Here is a 24,713-nt window from a genome sequence, read left to right as displayed (position 1 = left end):
GACTCATGTGCTTTGACCTTTAGCCCATGGCCCTTGATGTCCATTGCTTTGTTCTAGAATCACCTGCAGACAATTAACTCTATGGATGCCTTACCCCCACCATGGAGTAGTGACTAGAAACTCTGAGGTAGTGCCTGGCTTTCAATGGCAGCTAGAGGATTCTGCTTCATGACGAGGGAGAGAACTGCTGGCTGGACTGTGAGCCAGCCTCTCAGAGACACAACTATCATGGATGTCAGCCTCAGGCAGGCTGTGTGCTGTTCCCCTTGTCCTGACCCCAAGGCTACAGAGGAGGGAGGTCCTGTGCCACAGAATGGGGTCAAGGGGCAATCCTGCCTACTTATGCAGGAGACAGAGATCAATGATTGAGAGAAGATAGAATTGGGGTGGGAAGGGAGGGAGTGAGAGAAGGAAGAAAGGCCTAAGATCTATTGCTAGGATGAGGTTCTCCTTCACCAAGTACTGCAGGAACAGTGACCCTCAAGTGTGACTCAACAGCAGGAAGCAACAGGTGAAAACATCCCAAGCTGAGTCTGGGTGGTGTGTGGGTGCCTTGGACTCTCCCATATGCTCTGCCATCAGGCCCCCTCTTGGGGACCCTCTGAGATTTGTTCTGAATCCTCTTCAGGGCCAGGCTGCCTAGACACAAGCAACCACCCATTGCTCTTAACTAGACACTTTTCAAATCAGTTACTCTGGTATAATTCAGCCAAAACACTGGCTTCTAACTGTGGACTTCAAACTAGTGTCTTGACCCATTTCACACTACCAGTGTACATATTTAATGCCCATAGACTATGACAATGGTTACATCAAAAAGCTGCCATTACAAGTTACATTTGCCAGGAGACAATCAGGTCTCAGAAAGAGGCTTCAAAACAAAACTCACAGAAAAAATGTAACATATGCTCAGAGGAAGGGAACCTGCTCTTTTCAACTTTACCTCTTTTTTCTACATCCCTGTGGATTCTCCTTCCCTGTATTACTTAAATGAATTTTCATTCTATAAGACATTAGCTATATTGACACCATTTTCTCAACAACAACAAAGACAAGCTTAAGAACACTAATCCAGTTCATGCATTAATTCAGACAATACTAACCTGCCCCAGTTATGTTCCAGCCACTGGATACTACAGTGAACAAAACAGAAAAAAAAAATCAGCTCACATTTTAATGGGAGACAGAAAGGGAGAAAAACAAACAACCCAACAAAACAGAAGTTTCAATTGAGAAATAAATAAATAAATAAATAAATAAATAAACCAACCAACCAACCAACCAACCAGGAAAGGATGAGAGGTGGAGAAGATTGCGTAGTGGTCCCAATTTTAAACGGTAATGTCAGGAATGGTCCCCTGGAGGGCTGACCAAGTAACAACCCTTATTAAAGTACAGAACACTTGAGCAATGGAGGGAAAGATAAATTCATAGTGCACTTTGGGGCATGGGTAGCTTAGGGTGTATTGGGTCACCCAAGTAAGTAGAAAGACCATCAGCTGGATTCAGAGGTAGTATCCTGGCACCAATTAATAAGATTCTAATCATCCAATTTAGATGTGTAAGTATTTATCCCACAACACCAAGCCATGCTCCAATACCAGCTGGGTGTCCTATAATTTAACTCAATTTTGACACAATCTACCTGGTAATAGCATCAGACCCAATAGGTTAAGGACTCAATCCTAAAAGACATCACTCCCCCCCCCCCCACACACACACACATACATCAGATACCAGTCACATGTCCAGGCTATCACATGTGCTTCTGACTACCCTGATAGAAATTGGAATTTCCGATGACCCACCCCTTGGATTGATTAATTTTCCGAAATGATGCATAAAACTCAAGAAACATTATCATTAAATGACTTATTATAAAACGGTATAACTCAGAACAGCCAGAAGGAAGAGATGTACATGGAAGGTGTGGAGAAAGTTCCCTGAGTATCCATGGCCTCTGCAAGTAGACTAATCTCCAATCATCAGCCCAGAAGCTCTTTGGACCCAGTTCTGAGATTTGGGGATTTTATGGAGACTTCATTATATAGTCATGATTGATTAAATCTTTGGTCATTGGAACTGATTCAGTTCCCAACTCCTCCCCTCCCTGGATGTCTGGGTGGGTGGGACTGAAATTTCCAACTCTCCAATCACAATTCCCTGGACTCCTTTGCTGTGGGTCCAAAAGTCACTTAATTAACATCACAGGAGACACTTTTGTGCTGTCATCACTTAGGAAATCTCCAGGGTTTTAGGAGCTCTGTGCCAGAATCAAGGACTAAAACCAAATACACATCCTGTTATAAATCAGAACATCACAGGACTTAAGGTGGCAGTTTTGAGCTGGAGCTATCTGGTGGCACTGTGGGTGCAGAGCTGGTATTAAAGTCACCAGACTGGACAAGACTCTGAGGGAAGGAGCACACCTAGAAAAGAAAAGAGGTACGAGGCCTGATCCTGGGTGAACCCCTTAGGAGAGGCCTGGATGAGGTTCTTGGGGATGAGGCCAGACTGGAATTTCTTCATATCTAGACCAGGAGATATAAACAATTATCCCCGTGTCTTGGAATTAAGGAAAGAATCAAGATCATACTGCCCTTTCAAATCCACCTGAAGAGAACCCTGGAGAGACAGGCCAGGCAGAATCTGGAGCCCTGGACTCTTATCTTCCTGCAATCTGAGTCAGTTTGTATTGTTGAAGTACCTGTTTATGTCTTTCTCCTCATCAGACCCAGGACTTCTGGAGGGCAGGAACTGAGCTTTTACCTTCTTCCTAAAGTCAGTATCTGACATCAAGTGTTCTGTGAGTACCTACTATATCAGTGAATGATGAATAGCACATCTCAGGAACTGATACCATTTTTCATGGAAGATGACTAAGTGCAAAGTGGATCTGCCATGGTGTGATTCAGGTACAAGACTAGTATATATAAGAAGAAGCGACCATCAGGAGACACCACCCATGGTCTCAGGCCCAGCATCACACCACTGAGGACACCTGCACTTATAGATATTTACAAACAAAATGAAGCACAAAATGCTGCTGTGAACCAAGAACATTCTCTTCACTGTTTGAACCTGATTGAGTCAGGGATATCTTTTCTTTTTTTTTTAACTTTTTATCTAAATTCAATTTGGTTAACATACAGTATAATATCAGTTTCAGGTGTACAATATGATTCAACATTTCCATACATCACCCAGTGTACATCACAAGTGCATTCCTTAATCCCCATCACCTATTTCCCTCATCCCCCCACCACCTCCCCTCTGGTAACTGTCAGTTTGTTCTCCATAGTTAAGAGTCCATTTATTGGTTTGGAGTAAGGCATTTCTTTCTTTTTTTACCACCTGTATCCAAATATCTTTGTAGCCTGAAGGAGTAATACCAATTCTAGGAAGAAAATAATCCAACATATGCCCAAAGAAATGTATTTCCTACAATAATGTGTATGACAGGATTACTTATTACAAAAACAAACAATGACAACAACAAACCTCCACTGAAACAAAAGGAAGAACACACAAATACACACAAAATGGTAACAGCCTAAAAGTCTAGCAGTAGAGAACAAAATAATAATAATAAAACAATTTAATAACAGGTTGGCTAGGGAATAAAAAAATAGGAGAGGACAGACAACAGGTCCTGACAGGGACAGATTGAAGGTGAAGTGGAAGGGAGTGGAAGAGGAGGAGCCTGGGAGGGGTGGGCAGCCCCAGGGTGGGGATGGGGGGAATAAAAGCAGGGTGACCAGAGAGGTGGTGATCACTGGCTCTAGATCTCTCCCTTCTGAGCTTCCTCTGCCTCTCGGCACGCTATGGCCCAGCGCCTGCACAGTCCCCTGCTCCTGCTGGCTGCCCTGGCCCTGGCCCTGGCCCTGGCTGTGAACTCCCAGAGAAACTCCAAAGTCGGAGCCCCATGGGATGCAGATGTCAATGACAAGGATGTGCAGGGGGCACTAAAATTTGCCCTCAGCGAGTACAACAAGGCAAGCAACGATGAGAACTACAGCCGTGTGCTGCAGGTGAAGGGTGCCCAAAAGCAGGTGAGTCCCCTCCACCACCCAAGTGCCCCTGGTAGACCTGTGGGGACTGGGCCCTGAGCAGAGGGGTGTGGCCTCATGGCATGGCCATCCCTTTCTGTCCCTGTGTCTGGCTGGAGGGGTTGCTCTCTGAAACCCTAGCAGGAGTACTGGGACAGAGGACACTCCAGTGCTTCTCAGCAGGCTGTGTCCAGTCTTTTGTGTTCACCACAGCCCTTCCCCTACAAGGACACCAGAGTGCCTGGGACCCAGGCTGCAGACCAGGTCACAGCAATGGCCTTCTTTGGTGATTTCAAGTGCCAACCTGGCCAGAGAACAGAAGTGTGAGTGTCAGGACCCCTGTCCAGTCCCCTTAGATCTGTGCCCCAGCCTCACAGGACACGGACTTCAGTGTGAGCTGTCAATTAAATGATCACAAGCAGAGGAAAATCAGGCCCCACACTTGGCTGCCCTCCTGGCTCTGCCACTGAATGAATTTTTAAGCACTTTTTCCTTTAACTTTTTATTGGAGCACAGTTTCAGACTTGCAGAGCAATTGCAACAATAGTTCATAAAATCTCTTTATATTCCTACCTAGATTATCAAATGTTGTATGTGGGATATATGCATTTGTTTTTCTGAACATTTTGAATTAACACCTCAGTGTACATTTCCTAGAAGCAAGGGCATTTTCTCACATGACCACAACAGTTTTGGAAATCAGAATCAACACTGATACAATCCTCCAATCCACAGACTTCATCCATATGTCACTGATTATCACACTGATGTCCCTTATACCCAGGACTGCCAGGTCATGTGCAGCAGCCTCTGTCCTGCAGCTTCCTTTACTCTGGAGCAGCCCCTCCATCTATGATCTTGACATTTTTGAAGGGTCTGGCCCATTGTTTTTCCTACTGGGGCTCAGTTTGGATTGGTCTGATGTTTCCCTGACATGAGATTCAGGTCATGAAGAAGTGGTTTGTCCTCCCTGCCTCCCCTCACCAGGTTCCTCTAAACTAACCTACGTTCTATGTCCTCATTGTGTAATGGAGTTTAGGGCCCACACCAATCATCCTCCATTAGGCAGGGCCCTTTGTTCCCTGAGCACCCATGTTGTCAGCAAAGACAGATAGGGTGATGAGCTAGCCTGTGGTACCCAATGTATCCCTGAGCAGAGGAACTGGCGTAAAAATCCAAACCTGTCCTCAGATCCTGGAGGAAAGGCCCAAAGTGTTGCTTCCTTTGACAGGTCACATCCATGGCAGCAGCCTCTTGGATGTGACATCTCATTCCCCATCCAAATATTGCCTCATCATCACCAACATCCAGAGGTAGAGGTGTCATGACTGGGGTAGAAAGGACCACAACTACCCTGCCTCTTCTAACCTGTCCTGGAGATCTGGTTAGATAAAGAGTATAGTCATCAGAGTCCATAAGGGGGTGAGAGGGAGTCTCAGGAAGGGCCACTGGGCTTTGCAGACTCTAAGGAGGGTGAGGATTTGGGCCAGCTGACCTGGGGCCCATTTGAGAGTAGAATAGAACCTCACAGCAATGAAAGCCTGGTAGTGCATGCCAGCATTTTGGGCTCATCCTCCTTCTCTTGAAACTTCAAAAGGTGGGCCAAGAATAGACCATTTCTTCTCCTGCAGCATTTGGCTGGCACTGTGTCCTTTGAATGGGGCATGTGCTCCCTGTTCACTGGTTCCCTGCCAGTCTGCTCCTCTTAAGTGTGACACTATCTTGGCATCACAGCTCATGGGTCTGTGTAGAAAACTGACACCAGAGGGATCCCAGGATATACCTGTGACTCCATCAGGTAGTGTGTGGAGCCTGGTCCCGGGCCCTCATCCCATGCTTCTCCAAGTTCTGATCTGCATGTCTGTGAGATGCCCTGTATGAGGACAGGATTCATTCTCTCCTGCAACCCCAAATGTAAAAGACAGGCAGGTGTGTGACACACTTTAGAAATATCCCCATCATATATAAAAGTTAAAACATACGACGGCAGGGCCAGCCTTTTATTAGCGTAAAATGTGTGTATGTATGTGTGCATGTGTGTGTGAGAGAGAGAGAGAAACAGAGACAGAGAGACAGAGGCATAGAGACAAAGGGAGAGAGGCGTCTCATTTCCTAGTGTGAACTGAGGAAATAAATAAACCGAGCTGCATTGAGGAAATGTAAATATCTATGGGGTTGACCCATGTAACTGGAATTTAGCTTACATGTATCCATTACATGACCATCTTCCTGAACCCGATCCAGAATCTGTTGCAGCACAAGAGCCCTTACTGTGGGCTTAGTCCCTGCCCTGGCTCCTGGCGCGGGAGAGGTTTATTAACCCAAGCCCTGCTGGCTCCCCAGACTGAGCCTCCCTCTCCAAACCCAGTTAACAGAATTTTGGTCCCTGGCTTCCACCTTCCATCTTACTGCTTCTTGTCCCTCTGTCAGCCTGAGACCTTGTGGAACTTCTCTGTGAATCAGTTACAAAGTTGGTTGTTTATAGCCACTGGGCCAGCCCTCAGGAGGTGGCTGTGAGTTTCTGGGGTACCTGTTTTGGCAGCATAAATGCTGGTGTGAGGGCCCGATAGCAGAAGGGTAACTGTGTATGTAAAATTATCAGGTGTTGTGAGCAAACCCTCCTCTCCCCATGTACAGGTTGTGGCTGGAATAAACTATTTTCTGGTTGTGGAGATAGGCCGAACCAAATGCACCAAGTCCGAGCCCAACAAAGAGAGCTGTCCCTTCTATGAGCAGCCAGACTTGCTGAGGGTATGTGCCTGATGGGGGCCAGGGGCAGCCAAGCAGGGAGGAGGGGTGGGAGTGAGCCTGTGTCTGTGGGGTGCATCACGTGTGACTGCTCGGGCTAGGGGTGTGCAGGTGTCAGTGTGTGGGTAGGGGAAGGGTGCATGTGTTTGCATGCTACTAATTCGAATTTATATGGGGAACTTTGCCTGGAAAAGTGGAGCTTCATGTGTTTCTGGGCCATTGCTGGTGGGACAGAGGAAGCAGCTGTGGGGTGTTTGCTGGGGAGAAAGAGGTCTTTAATCTCCACCTCAGCTGCCTGAAAAGACTGGAAATTCGAGGCCTGTGAGGGGCAGAAACCCTCTGATGCTGCCTAGGCCTGGCTGGTTCTTGGGGATCTTGTCTTTGCATGAAATTTGCACTTCTTTTGTCTGCCAGCCCCCACACCCTACTTCCTTCGCACACGCACCTGTGTGTGTGTGTGTGTGTGTGTGTGTGTGTGTGTGTTTTAGTCTTGGTCACAGTCCCTGGATCCCTCCCTCTGCACCTGTCCTAGTGTGGCCCACTGGAAGTCAGGGAACTTGGGGGCAGTGCCCTGTCTATCAGGGGCTCTGGGGCCTTCCACAGTCTTCTCCCAAAAGGGCTGTGGGGGTACATTGACCATGTAGCAACCTGCGGGTGGGGGTGGGGGCAGGATCCAACCTCCTGGATTTGAAGCCATGGGCATGGTGACTGGGAGGTAATGCAGAGCCCTGCATAGTGTTATGGGGTTTTGTAGGGTGGGAGCTGAATGTCCAACCTCCACCATTCTCCATCTGCTCTTCTGACTTCATCAGCCTGGGCATTTTCCTTTTGGACTGTAACCATAACTGTCCATTTCTTTTCCTTTTCACAGAAAAAGCTCTGCTCCTTCCAGATATACACTGTCCCCTGGCGGAGCGAGAAATACCTGGTGAAGTCCCGCTGCCACGATGCATAGAGGACCCCATGACAGGCCCCTTCACACTATCATCCTCCTTGTAGAGCTGCTAAGCTTTTGACCCTGCCCAGGTGAAAGTCCCCTTAGTGTGCCAGCACCAGGAGACAAATAAAGGGTTCTGGGGCATTTTTGGACAGCTTAGTGACTCTACCTCCTTTCTTTTAATTGCTTTCCAAATGCACCAGATGTAGTGCAAGTGTTCTGCTCTATCTTAATCAATAAACACTAACATCAGCTAATTTTGGCTTATTAATTATCTTGGATATATACACAGAAGAAGGGTTTGAGTAATTCCTTTAAAAAGAGCTCCTGGTCCCAATGGCTCTAGAAGGCAGAGTAAGAGCTGAAAGCTGACAGGGCCATGGTGGTGGGATTGTGAGGGGAGCATGCTACCATTTCTTAGGATGATTGAATCAGAGACAGGCTGGGAAACCAGCCCTTCAGCTATGGTAATCACACAGGGAAAAGGAGGGGACATAAGCTGCTCATTCTGGAGACTTGACTGCTGTGTTTGAAAAGAATTCAGAACAGGAATGGGCAGAAGGAAGAGTTCAGATAGAACCCATAGCCTACGGCCACCCTGAACAGGGCTCGGCCAAGAAATAAAGTTCAACCATGTGTGCTGAGCCTATCACACTCCTGTTGTGATTTTCACTGGTAAAATACCCTAGAGACAAAATAAATATTGATTTATGCCTACCTTTTTGCTCAGGCACCTACAGGAGACAAAGACTAAAAGTTTAAGTATGTATATGTAACTGATTGTGGAAATACCAATTAGGATCAAGGTCAATCAAGGTCAGAATCAGCTCGGTTACATTAGAAAGAGTAAAACCAACTCCACATCACTGTCTCAAGACTGTGTCCTTAGAGCTGCCTCTGGGATCAAGAAAAGCAAGAGGAACACATATCCAAGGACAGGTGTAGGTGTGCTGAGTCTTCTGAGTGCTCAAGTTCAGGTCATGGATCAATTGGTGGTCCTGTCTTTTTTATGACATTCTCCAACACTCCACCCCTCATGACTCTCTCTTACAATCTCATAGTCCTTTCTTCTGCAGTGGACACAGATGTTAGCAAGGGGTTTCATTAGCCTAGAGATGATTCTTTTGGTGGATCTCTGGCTGCATTAGAGGCAGATGCCATAGCAAAAATAGAGGCACATGCAAGGCAAAACACATTTAAGACAATAATTTCCAAAATCAATGAAGTTTTTTTCTACCAAGAGCACCAGGACCCAAATAATTTATTTATTAGGTCCCTTGAAATTGGGATTGGATCTCTCAGGCCATTAACATGTATCTTCATATGATTTAATAAAGATGATACATTAGCAGATTCATCAGTTATGAATATACAACATCCTGTTTGCATGATGACATAGGTTCCATCCTTGGAGGCAGTAATAATATCCAAGGCCATCCTACTTTGTAGGATAACATTTCTCATTAGAGTCATTTCAGTGTTCAGTAAGGACAGATGTTGCTGGCTACCATTCAGAGTTTGCTGAGTATATATCCTAAGGACTTCTATATGTGCAAGAACATCTTCCTGGCTATGGAGGCAACAAAGACAGCAGACAAATGATCATACCAGTGAAATGCAGAATGTATCCATGTAACCTTGAGGATAGGGAAATGGTAGCCACTGTTACCAAGGGACAGATGCTACTCTATACCCATGTAATGCTCAAGTGCAGTGGCTCAACCACCCAGGTGGAAACCATGTCACACAGCTTTTGAGTGCTACTGAGTAAATACCTGAATTTATAGTCAATCAATTCCAAACTAGTCACTATCCCTTAATTATGACAGAATGACCACATGGTTCCAATGAACTATGTACTAGCCCTAGTTTGTTCTTCTGCAATGTACTGCTTTACGGCATTCTAACCCTTTTCCTCAGGGAGTGATACCCACCATGGCAACCCTGATGAGCTTGAGATGGTCACCTGCTCACGTGCCCAACAGTGAGATGGATTTCTTCAGCAGGCATAGAAGTGAGTCCACCTCACCACCTTAGTGTCTCTCACCACTTAATCTCAGAAGTCCATGCCATCACGTCTTCCCTCCCAACTCTAGGACAATGTGGGAGGAAACTGCTCAGGGATATAAATACTAAGACGTATATATTAACTGGGGACCATGATATCCATACCATAGCCTGACCTCTGTGACATGTTGGTTGATACACATCATTAAGGCATGTAAAATAACTCATGCCTTTCTAGTACTCTCATAAGACTGACACTATCCCATCAGCTTACATCTACTTATTTGTCCTTTATAATTTTTTTAACGTTTATTTATTTTTGAGACAGAGAGAGACAGAGCATGAATGGGGGAGGGTCAGAGAGAGGGAGACACAGAATCCGAAACAGGCTCCAGGCTCCGAGCTGTCAGCACAGAGCACGACGCGTACCTATTTGTCCTTTAAAACAGACCCAGGTGAGAATGAGACCCCTCACGTATAGTTTCTCTCAACCTGTGAACAGAAGAGATGAGTTTTGTGCTCACACACCTGCATCATACCATGGGGTAACTACCATCAACACCTCCATTCAAAATGAGTGAAATGGATACTAGCCCTTTGTCTGATATGTCATTTGCAAATATCTTTTCCCATTCAGTCAGTTGCCTTTTAGTTTTGTTAATTGTTTCCTTTGCAGTGCAGAAGTTTTATATTCATGAGGTCCCAATAGTTCATTTTTGCTTTTAATTCCCTTGCCTTTGGAGATGTGTCAAGTAAGAAATTGCTTCAGCTGAGGTCAGAAAGGTTTTTTCCTGCTTTCTTCTCTAGGGTTTTGATGGTTTCCTGTATCACATTCAGGCTCTTTATCAATTTTGAGTTTATTTTTGTGAATGGTGTAAGAAAGTGGTCTAGTTTCATTCTTCTGCATGTTGCTGTCCAGTTCTCCCAGAACCATTTGTTAAAGAGACTGTCTTTATTTTCCATTGGATATTCTTTCCTGCTTTGTCAAAGATTAGTTGGTCATATTTTTGTGGGTCCAATTCTGGAGTCTCTATTCTATTCCATTGGTCTATGTGTCTGTTTTTGTGCCAATACCATGCTGTCTTGTTGCACAACTGAAAAACAAATAATCCAGTGAAGAAATAGGCAGAAAACATGAATACACACTTCTCTAAAGAAGACAACCAGATGGCCAACAGGCACATGAAAAGATGCTCAACATCACTCCTTATCAGGGAAATACAAACCAAAACCACACTCAGATACCACCTCATGCCAGAGTGGCTAAAATGAACAAATCAGGAGACTATAGATGCTAGAGAGGATGTGGAGAAATAGGAACCCTCTTGCACTGTTGGTGGGAATGCAAACTGGTGCAATCACTCTGGAAAACAGTGTGGAGGTTCCTCAAAAAATTAAAAATAGATTTACCCTATGACCCAGCAATAGCACTGCTAGGAATTTACCCAAGGGATACAGGAGTGCTGATGCATAGGGGCACTTGTACCCCAATGTTTATAGCAGCACTTTCAACAATAGCCAAATTATGGAAAGAGCCTAAATGTCCACCAAGTGATGAATGGATAAAGAAATTGTGGTTTATATACACAATGGAATACTACTTGGCAATGAGAAAGAATGAAATATGGCCTTTTGTAGCAATGTGGATGGAACTGGATAGTGTGATGCTAAGTGAAATAAGTCAGACAGAGAAAGACAGATACCATATGTTTTCACTCTTATGTGGATCCTGAGAAACTTAACAGAAGACCATGAGGGAGGGGAAGGGAAAAAAAAGTTAGAGAGGGAGGGAGCCAAAGCATAAGAGACTCTTAAAAACTGAGAATACACTGAGGGTTGATGGGGGGTGGGAAGGAGGGGAGGGTGGGTGATGGGAATTGAGGAGGACACCTTTTGGGATGAGCACTGGGTGTTGTATGGAAACCAATTTGACGATAAATTTCATATTTAAAAAACAAAATAAAAAATAAATGGTAAAGTTTATAACATCAAACATATGGTCTATTAAAAAAATGAGTGAAATGGGAGGGACACAGAAACCACTGGGTAATAGATCTGAAATCTAGCTGAAATAATACTGGAAGCTCATTTCTTAGTACTCAATTCTACTCCTGCCCAGATGTCATTCTACATGGCTGCTGACTCTGCCCTTTGGATCCTTGGTCCAAACTCTGAGTCCTTTGTCCTTTTTCCCTCAAAAGTAGCATCAATTTGCAGTTGAGTGTTTTTCTCAGCTTACTTCATACTGGTGGAATTTGTGGGGACAAACAGACTACTGTGTATGATACAGTCTCCATCTCATTCAGTCCCTGCAGACAGTGCTTCACCTGAAAGAATTCTCTTAAATTTTATGACTCTTATTGGGGTTCTTTTCAAATGTTAGACAAAAGTGACACCAAAAATATGTTAAAAAGAAGCCATTCTCTAATTTAGGCTTCTGCTGACAGACAATATCCTCAACTTTTTAGAGATGTTTTGGTTGATTAAAAATGTCTGTGAGATGCCCACACCACTAAACATGTACTGGGCCTTTTGTGTGACTGAGTAATACCATGAGGAACCAGCTATAGTCTTCCTGAGGTTTTAATAATTTCACGGTCATCTCCTTAGTCTCATACTTGATCATGCTTTCCTGATAGTGTCTTGGGTTTGATCTCTGCTAGGAAGACATGGCTTCATTTTAGCATCATTTCCCATATTTGGATGCTGCAAATCCTCAAAACCAGGAAACACCTAATATTTTCATTTGTTTATTTCATTTTTTTAATCCTGCACATTATGTCTTTCATCATGCATGTAATAAACAGCAAGAAAATTTCAGATGATACCTTTAAGTCTCTGGCTGGAAATATCTTCAGCTAAATCATCAGTTCATTAGATATGTCTTTGACTTTCCACATTAGTGAAGGCTTTATTTTTGGTCAACTTTCTGCCCCTGCAGGATAAGAATTTCCTCCCTTTAGTTTCCAATATAGTTTCTTATTTTATTTTTTGCCTTCCCTGGGAGCTCCTCAAAGTCTAAAACTCTAGTACCAGTAAGGCAGGTTAGCCTTCCACTATTGGTCTCTGCAAATTCTGAAAGTGTACTCTTATTTCCCAGTTCCAGATACATCCCCACAGTTTAGATTGTCTGTTATAGAAGTATCCCACTTTTGCATAATCAAAATCTGGATATGTCATCTATACCTGTGTATACATAAAAATAGACCAAAACATAGCAGTTCCAAACAACAAATCATTTCATAGTGTCAGGAATCCAGAAATGGTTTAGGAGGGTGGTCCTAGCAAAGGCTTTCTCATGACGCTGTAATTGAGTATATTTTAGTAGCATACACATGACATTTCACAATTGCATATGGTTTAGTCAGCATTACATATCACAGATTTGGAATATTAGGTTTGCTAGTAGCTGATGGAGTTCATTAGTAAGCCAGATCTGAAATATGTTTGAATATTTCAGTAAATGTATTTGTAGAGCGGGGAACAAAGAATGCTTCTCAGAAGAGACTCAATGAATGTCTTCATTTTTCCCAATAGAAAACCAAATTGATCTGCTTAAGGAAAAACATAACAATAAATTATGTGACTATAATTTTCCAAAGGAAATCCATGGTGAATAGCTGACTTCAAGTCTCTTAAATAAAATTTCTCATCATTTGAAAATCATAACAGAATAATGGCCTCTTACTAAGGTGTGATATGTCCGTTTCCTTCATTGGCCATGAAAATTAATGAGTTTCATTAACCATTCCACTTTGTATCTGAGATGTCCCATTGTGAAACTGAAGTTCATGTGTTGGAATGCTTTATGAAGTAAACTAAATTTAGCAAGATGAACATGGAAAAGAAATATGCGACAAAAAAAGGGAATTTTAAACCTGATTGTCAGAAATGCCACCATGCTGGTCTCCTAGAGAATGAATTAGGCAGACAGAGATGGGATAAAGCTCTCAAGGGCTTAGAGAATTTAGTAGAGTCTTTAGTAGAGCTGGCAAGATCCTGTCCATGTTTCAGGAAGTGAACCAAGAATTTATTTTATTCTGACTTGATCTTTCCTCTTAAGTCCTCCTTCATTGCTAATCACTGGGCTATAACCAGCTGTGAATTCTGTCTCCCTGGGAGCACAGGAAAGGCAAAACAAAGGAAATGAAAGAGGGGGTCCACACTGTGGTGAGGAACAAACCACACCTCTGTAGGCAAGTCCTAAGATTTTCATAGTAAGTGGAGAATTATGGCCAGACATTCCACATATCAGAGGATAATTAGCATGATATCCTGCAATCATAGTAAGCCAGCATGACTATGATTTCCATTTGTTAGATGGGCAAACTGAGGTTTAACAAGGTGAAATATTTTTTTTTAATTTTTTGTAGTGTTTATTCATTTTTGAGACAGAGAGAGACAGAGCATGAATGGGGGAAGGTCATAGAGAGAGGGAGACACAGAACCCGAAACAGGCTGCAGGCTCTGAGCTGTCAGCACAGAGCCCGATATGGGGCTCGAACTCACGGACCGCGAGATCATGACCTGAGCCAAAATCAGTCACCCAACCGACAGAGACACCCAGGAGCCCCAAGGTGAAATATTTTTAATGAGATCATGGCCCATTCTAACTGTAACATATATATATTTTTTTTCTTCTATGCCATGTCAGCCTAACTAGGAAATAACACAGATGGTGCCATTAAACCCAGAGAGTATGGAAACCAAGGATCTCAATGGAAGAATTAGAGGACATCTAAAGTAGGATATTTTATGCTTGTCATGAAGGACATTGCTAGAACTTTCCTTTGAGTGGTGTGGCTATCATGGTGAGCACTTGGACATTCCAACACCACCATACATTTTGTCTGTTTCCCTGTATATTAGCTCTACTTACCACTCTTTATATTCTAGGTAACACTCTAATATCCACAACCCTACACTCAGCAAGCTCTTACTCTTGTGGCCTGAGGAAGCCATAATTGTTTTAAAATCTCATCTATACTTGTTAAATTTTCCCCTGACATTTTCAGTTGCTGAAGTGTAGTAACATGTCTCTTTTACCCAATGGCTCCTGAACTAATGTACCTAAAACAGGCTAGGGCCTGTGCTAAGGCACATAGTAGACACTTGAAAAAGGCCCACTTTCATTGGGTGAGTTAACATATACAATGGACCCAACACAGCTCCCAAAGTAAAGCATCCAGGTTAACATGCCTAGGAACACACATACTCTGTTTCTTATCTGTTAGGCAAAAGAACGTGTTTGCCGACCCAGAAGTCTCCACACTAACAGTATAAGAGATGATCCCCTGGTTAAAACCACGGCCACCCAAGGTTGAAGTAGTTGGAATCTGTGTGGAAATTAGATGGAATAATAAACACTTCTGACTCTCCTCCTGTACTACACAGTGTAAGACAGCTATCACTTCTCATCATTTTTTTTTTATCCTCCATCCTGGACCACTTTGGTTACTTAGTTAAAGTTTCCCTGGAGAGGACAGATGTCCTGGGGGCAGGGGGGAACCTGATATGCAAAGGAAGAAAACAAAAAGACCAGAACTCAAAAATAAATAAAAAATAAAAGACCTCTGTTTCAGCCACTGATTGAAGAATAAGTCAAAAGAAAGACATCTGAAGACCGAGCAGCTTCTGGTCCTCAGATCTGAGATCTTCCATGGAGAATCAGTCCTGGATATCACAGTTTGGGCAAGGCCATGGCCTTAGCCCAGCTGCATCTTTCATATATCATCTGAAAAAAAAAAAGCTGTTTCCTGCAGAACACAATGTCCAGCTGCATTGGGACTCTAATTATGTGAGTGAGACAATTAGTGAAGTTTGAGACCTTGGTAGGGTCTCCATTATTGTCTCCTAGGGGAAAGGAGATATATCAGTTCTGAAGCCATGGTACATTGGCAGAAACACCTTAGTTCTCTTGAAGGCTGCCAAGTGCAGCCTCAAGCTTAGTGGTCCAACCTCTGGAGCAGCGAGCTAATTCACACAAGATAAGCACAATAGCTATCACTACAGACCTACATTCATTAAAGGGATAATAACAGTATTCTATGAATGGCTTTATGATTACAACTTTCACAACTGAGAACAAATAGACCAATACTGCAAAACCCACAAACACCAAAACTCAACCAACATGAAACAGCAACCATATATAATTTAGCCCTGTACCGTTAAAGAAACTGGGCTCAGGGGCACCTGGGTGGCTCAGTCGGTTAGGTGTCTGACTTCAGCTCAGGTCATAATCTCACAGTTTGTGGGTTTGGGCCCTGCATTGGGCTCTGTGCTAACAGCAAAGAGCCTTGAGCCTGCTATGAATTCTGTGTCTCCTTCCCTCTCTGCCCCTCTGCCACTTATGCTCTGTCTTTGTCTCTCAAAAATAAATAAACATTAAATTTTTTTTGAAGAAACTGAGTTCATAATTTAAAATCCACTTAAAATATCCCCAGGTCTAGATTGTCTCCCTGATGAATTATAACAAATATCTAAAGAATAATTAACAGTAATTTTGCACAATTTCTTCCGGAAAAAGAAAAGGAGTAAAAGCTACTCATCTACAAGGCAAAATAAGACAAGGACAATAGAAAAAAAGAAAAACACAGTCAAATAGCTTTTACAAGCTTAGGCACAAAGTCCAATACCAAGTACCAACATACCTCATTTTATTGCCTCATGCTTTATCGCACATCACAATATTGTGTGTTTTACTAATTAAAGTATTATGGCAACCCTGTATCAAGTAAGTGTATCAGAACCATTTTTCCAACAGCATATGTTCGCTTAGTGTCTCTGTGTCACATTTTGGTAATTCTTGCAACATTTTAAACTTTTTTTATTCTTAAATTTGTGATGGTTACCTGTGATCAGTGATCTTTGATGTTATTGTAATTATTTTGCGGCACCATGAACCATGCTTACATAAGATGGCAAACTTAATCAATAAATTTTATGTGTGTTCTGACTGCTCCAATGACATGCCCATCTTTCTTTTCCTTCCCAAGTTTCTGTATTCCCTGACACACAATGATACTGAATTAATTCAATAATAGTTAATAATTCTACAATGGCCTTTAGTGTTCTAGTAAAAGGAAGAGTCACATGTCTCTTGCTTTATTATTTTTTAATTGAAGTATAATTAGCATTTCAGGTATAAAATATAATGACTCAATAATTCTATACATTTTTCAGTGCTGTTAATCCCCTTCACCTATTTCACCCATCCACCCACCTACTTCCCTCTAGCAAACAATAACTTGTATTTAAAAGTCTGGTTTTTTGTCTCTTTTTTTATGTCTCTCTTTGTTTTGTTTCTTAAACTCCACATGTGAGTGAATCATGTGGTCAGTCTTTCACTGACCGACTTACCTCACTAAACATTACACCATTTAGGTCCATCCATGTTGTTGAAAATGGCAAAATTTCATTCTTTTTCATTATAGATAGATAGATAATAGATAAAGAAGATATGAGATTACATATATATACACGTACTCATTGATGGCTGAAGAATGAGGTTGCTTCTATATCCTTGTTATTGTAAATAATGCTGCCATCATTATAGAGGTGCATGTATCTCCTCAAATTAGTGTGAATTTTTCCCCTTTGGAAAAACACTCAGTAGTGAAAGTACTGCATCATGTGCTGATTCCTTTTGAAATGTTTTGAGAAACCATTACATTGTTTTCCACATTGCACCAATTTACATTCCCACCAATAGTGCAGGAGTGTTCGTTTTTCATCATACCCTTACTAACACTTCTTATAGCCTTTTTTTTTTACTTCAGTAATCTTAACAGGTGTAAGGTATCTCATTGTGGTTTTCATTTGCATTCCCCTGATGATTAGTGATGAGAGCTCCTTTTCATGTATCTGATGGCCATATATGTGTCCTCTTTGAAAAAAAAAATGTCTATTCAGTTCTTTGTTCATTTTTAATAAGATTATTGGCATTTTAGTGCTGATTTATATAAATGCTTTAAATATTTTAGATATTAACCTCTTATTGGTTATATCATTTCCCCACATGGGATAAAAAAAATGGAGAGATTTTCTTCTAAGATCAGGAACAAGACAAATTTGTCTACTTTCACCACTTTTATTCAACATGGCAAAAAAATTTTTAGCCACAGTAGTCAGATAAGAAAAAGAAATAATAAGGTTCCAAACTGAAATGTGGAAACTAAAACTTTCATATTGCAAATGACATAATACTATGTATATATAACCGTAAAGATTCCACCAAAACACTTAGAAATGATCAATGAGTTCAGTAAGTTTGCAAAATACAAAATTAATATATAGGAATCTACTCCTGGTGAAGAGTCTGTGAAGACTGTTGAAATGACAGCAAAGGATTTAGAATAACATATGAATAGACTGATAAAGCAGTAGCAGAATTTTAAAGGATCAACTCCATTTCTAAAAGTTTTACTGTGGGTAAAATGCAATCAAACAGCATTGCCTGTTACTGAGAAATTGTTCATGAAATTAATAGTCAATCAATGTGGCAAACTCCCTTGCTGTCCTATTTTAAGACATTGCCACAGCCACCCCAACCTTCAATAACCACACCCTTATCAGTCAACACCAAGGCAAGACCCTCCACCAGCAAAATAATTATGACTCACCACAAACTCAGATGATGGTTAACATTTTTTAGCAATAAAGTACTTACTTGTTAACTAAAGTATTCTAATTGCTTTTCTTTAGACATAATGCTATTGCAGACTTAATAAACTGCTGTAAGCATAAACACAACTTTTATGTGTAGTAGAAAGCCAAATATGTATATAATTGTTTTTTTTTTCATATTTATTTTCTTGCCATGGTGTGGAAATGAACCTGCCACATTTCTGGAGTATTCCAATATTAGCATATTTTACCCAACGATGTAGGAAAATATATTCACCGTGAACAAATGAGATTTATCCCTGGTATGTAAGCTGATTCAACATTTGAAAATCAATCCATCCATTACATTAACAGATTAACAAATAAAATCATTACTATCACATCAACTGATGCAGAAAAATCATTTGACAAAATATAATGGTGCTTCATGAGAAATTCTCTCTAGTAAATCAGAAGAGGAAATTTCTTAACTGGATTAAAAAAAATCTATTAAAATTAACAGCTAATATCATGCGGAAAATGAAAGACTGAATCTTTTCGTCTATGTTGGGACTAAGGCAAAAGTATCTGCTCTGATGACATTTATTCATCACAGTAATGGGAATTTACCTACAACAATTAGACAAGGAAAAGATGTAAAGGCATACAGATCAGAAAAGACAAAATACAACTAGCCGTGTTTGCAGATAATATCATTGGTTACATCAAAAAATCCAAGGAATCTACAACAAACAAAAATGCACACATGCAAACAATCAAACACCAAAAGTAACAGGTGAGCTCAGCAATGTTGCAGGACTCAGGATCAATATCCAAAATCCATAGCACTGCTAGGAATTTACCCAAGGGATACAGGAGTGCTGATGCATAGGGGCACTTGTACCCCAATGTTTATAGCAGCACTTTCAACAATAGCCAAATTATGGAAAGAGCCTAAATGTCCACCAAATGATGAATGGATAAAGAAATTGTGGTTTATATACACAATGGAATACTACTTGGCAATGAGAAAGAATGAAATATGGCCTTTTGTAGCAATGTGGATGGAACTGGATAGTGTGATGCTAAGTGAAATAAGTCAGACAGAGAAAGACAGATACCATATGTTTTTATATGGTAAGACCATGGGAGAGGGGAAGGAAAAAAAAAAGTTAGAGAGGGAGGGAGCCAAAGCATAAGAGACTCTTAAAAACTGAGAATACACTGAGGGTTGATGGGGGGTGGGAGGGAGGGGAGGGGGGAGGGTGGGTGATGGGTATTGAGGAGGGCACCTGTTGGAATGAGCACTGGGTGTTGTATGGAAACCAATTTGACACTAAATTTCATATTTAAAAAAAAACCAAAACAATCACATACTAACAAGGACCATATACAAACAAAAATTTTAAAAATACCACTTACAATCACTTCAATGAGAATACAATACTTAGATGTAATCTTAACACAACATATCCAAGATCTGTATTCTGAAGATTACAAAATTGGTGTGAAAGAAGTTAATAATAAGAAGACTTAAATACATGGAGAAATATGCTAAATTCCTAGATTAAAAGGTTTGACATAGTAAAGATGCCCATTCTCACCAAATTAATCTATAGTTTTAATGCAATTCCTATCAAAATCACAGCAAGCTTTATCCATTCATCCATCGATGGACATTTGAGCTCTTTCCATACTTTGGCTATTGTTGATAGTGCTGCTATAAACATGAGGGTGAATGTGTCCCTTTGAAACAGCACACCTGTATCCCGTGGATAAATGCCTAGTAGTGCAATTGCTGGGTCATAGGGTAGTTCTATTTTTAGTTTTTTGAGAAAACTCCATACTGTTTTCAGAGTGGGTGGATGAATGTATAAAGAAAATGTGGTATATATATACAATGGAGTATTACTCGGCAATCAAAAAGAATGAAATCTTGCCATTTGCAACTGCATGGATGGAACTGGAGGGTATTATGCTAAGTGAAATTAGTCAGAGAAAGACAAAAATCATATGACTTCACTCATATGAGGACTTTAAGAGAGAAAACAGATGAACATAAGGGAAAGGAAACAAAAATAATATAAAAAGGGGAGGGGGACAAAACAGAAGAGACTCATAAATATGGAGAATGAACTGAGCGTTACGGGAGGGGTTTTGGGAGGGGGGATGGGCTAAATGGGTAAGGGGCACTAAGGAATCTACTCCTGAAATCATTGTTGCTAACTAATTTGGATGTAAATTTTAAAAAAATTAAAAAAATAAAATTAAAAAAAATACAGCAAGCTTTTGGGCAGTTTTACCAATGTATAGTTCAATTATACATTGAATTCAATTATTATTGAATAATAATTCAATTACCCCGTCATCTTCCCAAAGTGTGCAGTCCAATCATTTGTAGTATATCCAGAGAATTGTACAACTAACACAATAATCTAATTTCAAGAGATATTTTATCACTCAAAAAGAGACCTAGAACTCATTACTTTTCATTCCACTTTCTCCACTCCCAAGTCCCAGGTAACCACTAATTTGTTTTCTATCTCCCTAAATTTGTCCATTCTGAAGATTTTATATATATATAAAATCATATAATATGTGGTCTTCAGTGACTTGCTTATTTTAACTTTGCAAATGTTTTTAAGATTTATCCAAGTTATATCATATATCAGAACTTCATTCCTTTCTCATCATGAAAAATATTCTATCACATGGAAATAACATATTGATGGGTCATATGGCTACCCTATGTTTAACATTTTGAAGAACTGAGAAACTAGTTTCCAAAGCACCTGCATCATTTTACATTCCCACTAGCAATGTACCAATTCCCCCATACCCTTGCCAACATGTCATAAATATATATTTATAATGTCCTATTTAGTGTAGGTACATAGTGGTATTTCTTTGTGATTTTGATTTGTCTTTTTTAATGGGTAATAATGTTGAGTTTCTCTTCATGTGCTTACTAGCCATTTGTATATCTCTTGGAAGAAATGTATATTCAGAACTTTTGCTCATTTTAATTGGATTTTCTATATTTTATAACTGATCAATACAAGTTAATATATTCTGGATACATTCTTTTCATTCTATGGGTGGTCTTTTCAATTTATTATTGGTTTTGTTTGCAGCACAAAAACATGTTTAATTTGATGAAGTTTTGTGTATCTATATTTCCCTGTGTCGACTGTGTGTGTCATATTTTTAAAAATAACATTCCTAAACCCAAATGACAAAGATTTATGGCTATGTTTTGTACTAAAAGATTCAGTTTTAGCACTTATATTTGGGTTTTTGATTCATATTTTTATATGAAATTTATTATCAAATTGGTTTCCATACAACATTCAGTGTTCATCCCAACAGGTGCCCTCCTCAATGCCCATCACTCAATTTCCCCTCTCCCCCACCCCCCATTAACCATCAGTTTGTTCTCGGTATTTAAGAGTCTCATGGTTTGCCTCCTGCCCCCTCTATAACTTTTCTTCCCCCCCCTTCCCCATGGTTCTCTGTTAAGTTCCTCAGGATCCACATATGAGTGAAAACATATGGTATCTCTCTTTCTCTGCCTGACTTATTTCACTTAGCATAATACCGCCCCCCCACTTCCATCCATATTGCTATAAATGGCCAGATTTCATTCTTTCTCATGTTAAATTAATTCTTGTATGTAGTATAAGAAAGGAGCCCCAAATTATTCTTTTGCATCTTTATCTAGTTGTTCTGGCAATATTTGTTGAAAAAATGTTCTTTCACCTTTTGGATAGTTTTGGTACCCTTGTCAAAAGCCATTTGACCATAAATGTGGAGAATGTAACATTTCTGGCCTCATTTTTATTTCATCTAACTATATGTCTTTCTTTCTGCCAGGACTACCCTGTCTTAATTCTGTACTTTTATAGTAAGTTTTGAAACTGGGAAGTGTTAGTCCTCCAATTTTACTCTTCTTTTACAAAGATTGTTTTGGCTATTCTGATTTCAGTATGGTTTTTTATAGGCCCAGAAAAGCTTATTGTAAATGTATAAGAAATAGCTCAGAAGAAGTAGGAGAACTAAGACACTCTTGACAAAGAATAGCAAAGTGAGAGGAATAACTCTGTACAAAATTAAGGATAAATTTATACCTAAGGTATTCAAGACAGGTGTTGGTTGAGGGATAGACTCATAGATCACTGGAACACAATAGAGAACCCAGAAAGAAACCCAGTAAACATGCCCAACTTATGTACAGCAAAGATTCAGTCCATGGAGGAAAGAGAGTCTTTTTCAAAGTGGTGCTCAAATTGACATTCAGAGGTCATAAAGGAAAAAAGAAAAGAAATCAAACAAAAGAAAGGAAAAGAGCCTTAACCTGAACCTCATAACTTATACAAAACTTAACTCCAAATGGATCACATATATAAATATAAAACATTAAAAGTACAAAGTTCTTAGAACAAAAAAACAAAAAAACATAGTGTATCTTTGGGATCTAGAACTAGTCCTACAATCCAGCAATTACACTACTAGGTATTTATCCAAAGGATAAAAAATAACTGATTCAAAGGGGCACATGCATCCCAGTGTTTATAGCAGCATTATCAACAATAGCCAAATTACGGAAAGAGCCCAAATGCCCATTGAATGATGAATTGATTATATATATATATATATATATATATATATATATACACCACATCTTCTTTATCAATATTTGAATATTACTCAGTGATTAAAAAGAATGAAATCTTGTCATTTGCAACAATGTGGGTGGAGCTAGGGTGTATTATGCTAAGCGAAATTAGTCCAGGACTTCTTAGCCTTTACACAAAAAGTACAGACTACAAAAGATCAAAAAACAGACAGTAGGGAAATTAAAAACATTGGATATGTGAATGATTCAGTTAAGAGTATATCTTGCAAAAGACTAGTATCTAGAATATATAAAGAACTCTCAAACCCCACACTTACAAAACTCAAACAATCCAATGAGAATATGGGCAAGATACATGAACAGGCATTTCACAAAAGAGCATCTTTAGAAGGCAAAAAAGCACAGGTAAAGACGGTCAAATTATTAACCATATAAAGTGCCCATTAAAACCACAATGATATATTACTACACACCTATAAGAGCAGCTATAATATATTACAGACAATAGTACCAGGGTGGCTTTGTTGGTTGAGCATCCAACTTCTGCTCAGGTCATGATCGCGTGGTTCATAGGGTTCTCTGCTGTCAACACAGAGCCAGCTTTGGGTCCTCAGTCCCCCCCCCCCGCCTCCCCCGCTCACACTATCTCTCTCTCAAAAATAAATAAACATTTAAAAAATTACTGACAATATCAAGTGTTTACAAAGATGCATAAGAATTGGATTACCCATACAGTGCTGGTGGAAATTGAAAATAATTTAGCTGCTCTGGAAAACAGATTGGCAGTTTCTTATAAAAGCAAGCATACAACTTACATATGATCCAACAGTTGCACTCTTTGGCCCTTATCCTAGATAGATAAACATTTATGTTCACAGAAAAAAAATTGTACATGAATATTTATGGCAGACTTACTAATTCACAATATCCCCAAACTGAAAAAAAAAAAAGTCTGTCCTTCAACAGGTGAAAGTTTAAACAAACTGAGACACTTCCACATGAATTCCTACTCAACAATAAAAAGAAGCAATTACTGATATATGAAACAATTTAAATAAATTCTCAAGGGAATTGCGCTGTATGAAAGAAACCAATCCCAAAACATACCATATCCCTTATAATATAATGATCCATTGATATAACATTCTTGAAATGACAAAATCAGAGAATGAAATAATGATAGCCAGGGGTTAAGGAGGAGGGGAAGGACTGAGAGTAGTCAGTGTGCTACAAAAAGGCAACAAGAGGGATCCTCAGGATCATGACATATTCTGTATCTTGACCTTATCAATGTAAGATCCTGAGTGTGATATAGTACCATAAGCACAATAGATGCAGGGAACATGGAACTCTCCATATTATTTCTTATAGCAACATGTAAATTTAAAATTATCTACCATGCACTGATTCTTTTCTCACACACAATCACAAACTACAAAACCACCAGTTACAAAGTTGTGCATGAACTCTAACAACAGGAGTGGTTCACATCCCTAATGATGACTCATGAACATGATGACCTAACATGATTAGGAGTCTCATAGGTATAAAAAAAGCCCCTTTGAAGTCTGTTTGTTTCTCTGGGAGATGAGAAAAAGCTGCCAAAGTAAAACGTATCTCCCTTGAACAAACTAGATGTTGACATTGAAGTCAAGGTACCACTGGATTGGAACTGAAGATAAAGAAGACATCATATTGTTCAGCCCTGATACTTATGGCAGCACCAGTT

The 24,713-nt window shown here is 40.3% G+C and overlaps 1 protein-coding gene across 1 annotated transcript; it reads left to right on the top strand.

Moving 5' to 3' along the window:
* The first annotated feature begins 3,824 nt into the window (after nt 1-3,824).
* On the top strand, nt 3,825-7,752 carry LOC107181026 (cystatin-C-like). Its single transcript, XM_015544019.1, has 3 exons — nt 3,825-4,052; nt 6,687-6,800; nt 7,669-7,752. The coding sequence occupies exons 1-3, from the start codon at nt 3,825-3,827 to the stop codon at nt 7,750-7,752; spliced, it is 426 nt and encodes a 141-aa protein (XP_015399505.1).
* The last annotated feature ends 16,961 nt before the right edge of the window (nt 7,753-24,713 follow it).

The sequence above is a fragment of the Panthera tigris genome, chromosome A3 (assembly GCF_018350195.1).
Source record: "Panthera tigris isolate Pti1 chromosome A3, P.tigris_Pti1_mat1.1, whole genome shotgun sequence".
Lineage (NCBI taxonomy): Eukaryota > Metazoa > Chordata > Mammalia > Carnivora > Felidae > Panthera > Panthera tigris.
This window is presented reverse-complemented; position numbering and strand designations above follow the sequence as displayed.

What these genes read in the sequence shown, in the direction of transcription:
- LOC107181026 (XM_015544019.1), top strand. Translation starts at nt 3,825, where the DNA reads ATGGCCCAGCGCCTGCACAGTCCCCTGCTCCTGCTGGCTGCCCTGGCC. An exon ending in TGAAGGGTGCCCAAAAGCAG is followed by an intron (nt 4,053 to 6,686) that starts GTGAGTCCCCTC and finishes CCCCATGTACAG; the next exon opens with GTTGTGGCTGGAATAAACTA. An exon ending in AGCAGCCAGACTTGCTGAGG is followed by an intron (nt 6,801 to 7,668) that starts GTATGTGCCTGA and finishes TCCTTTTCACAG; the next exon opens with AAAAAGCTCTGCTCCTTCCA.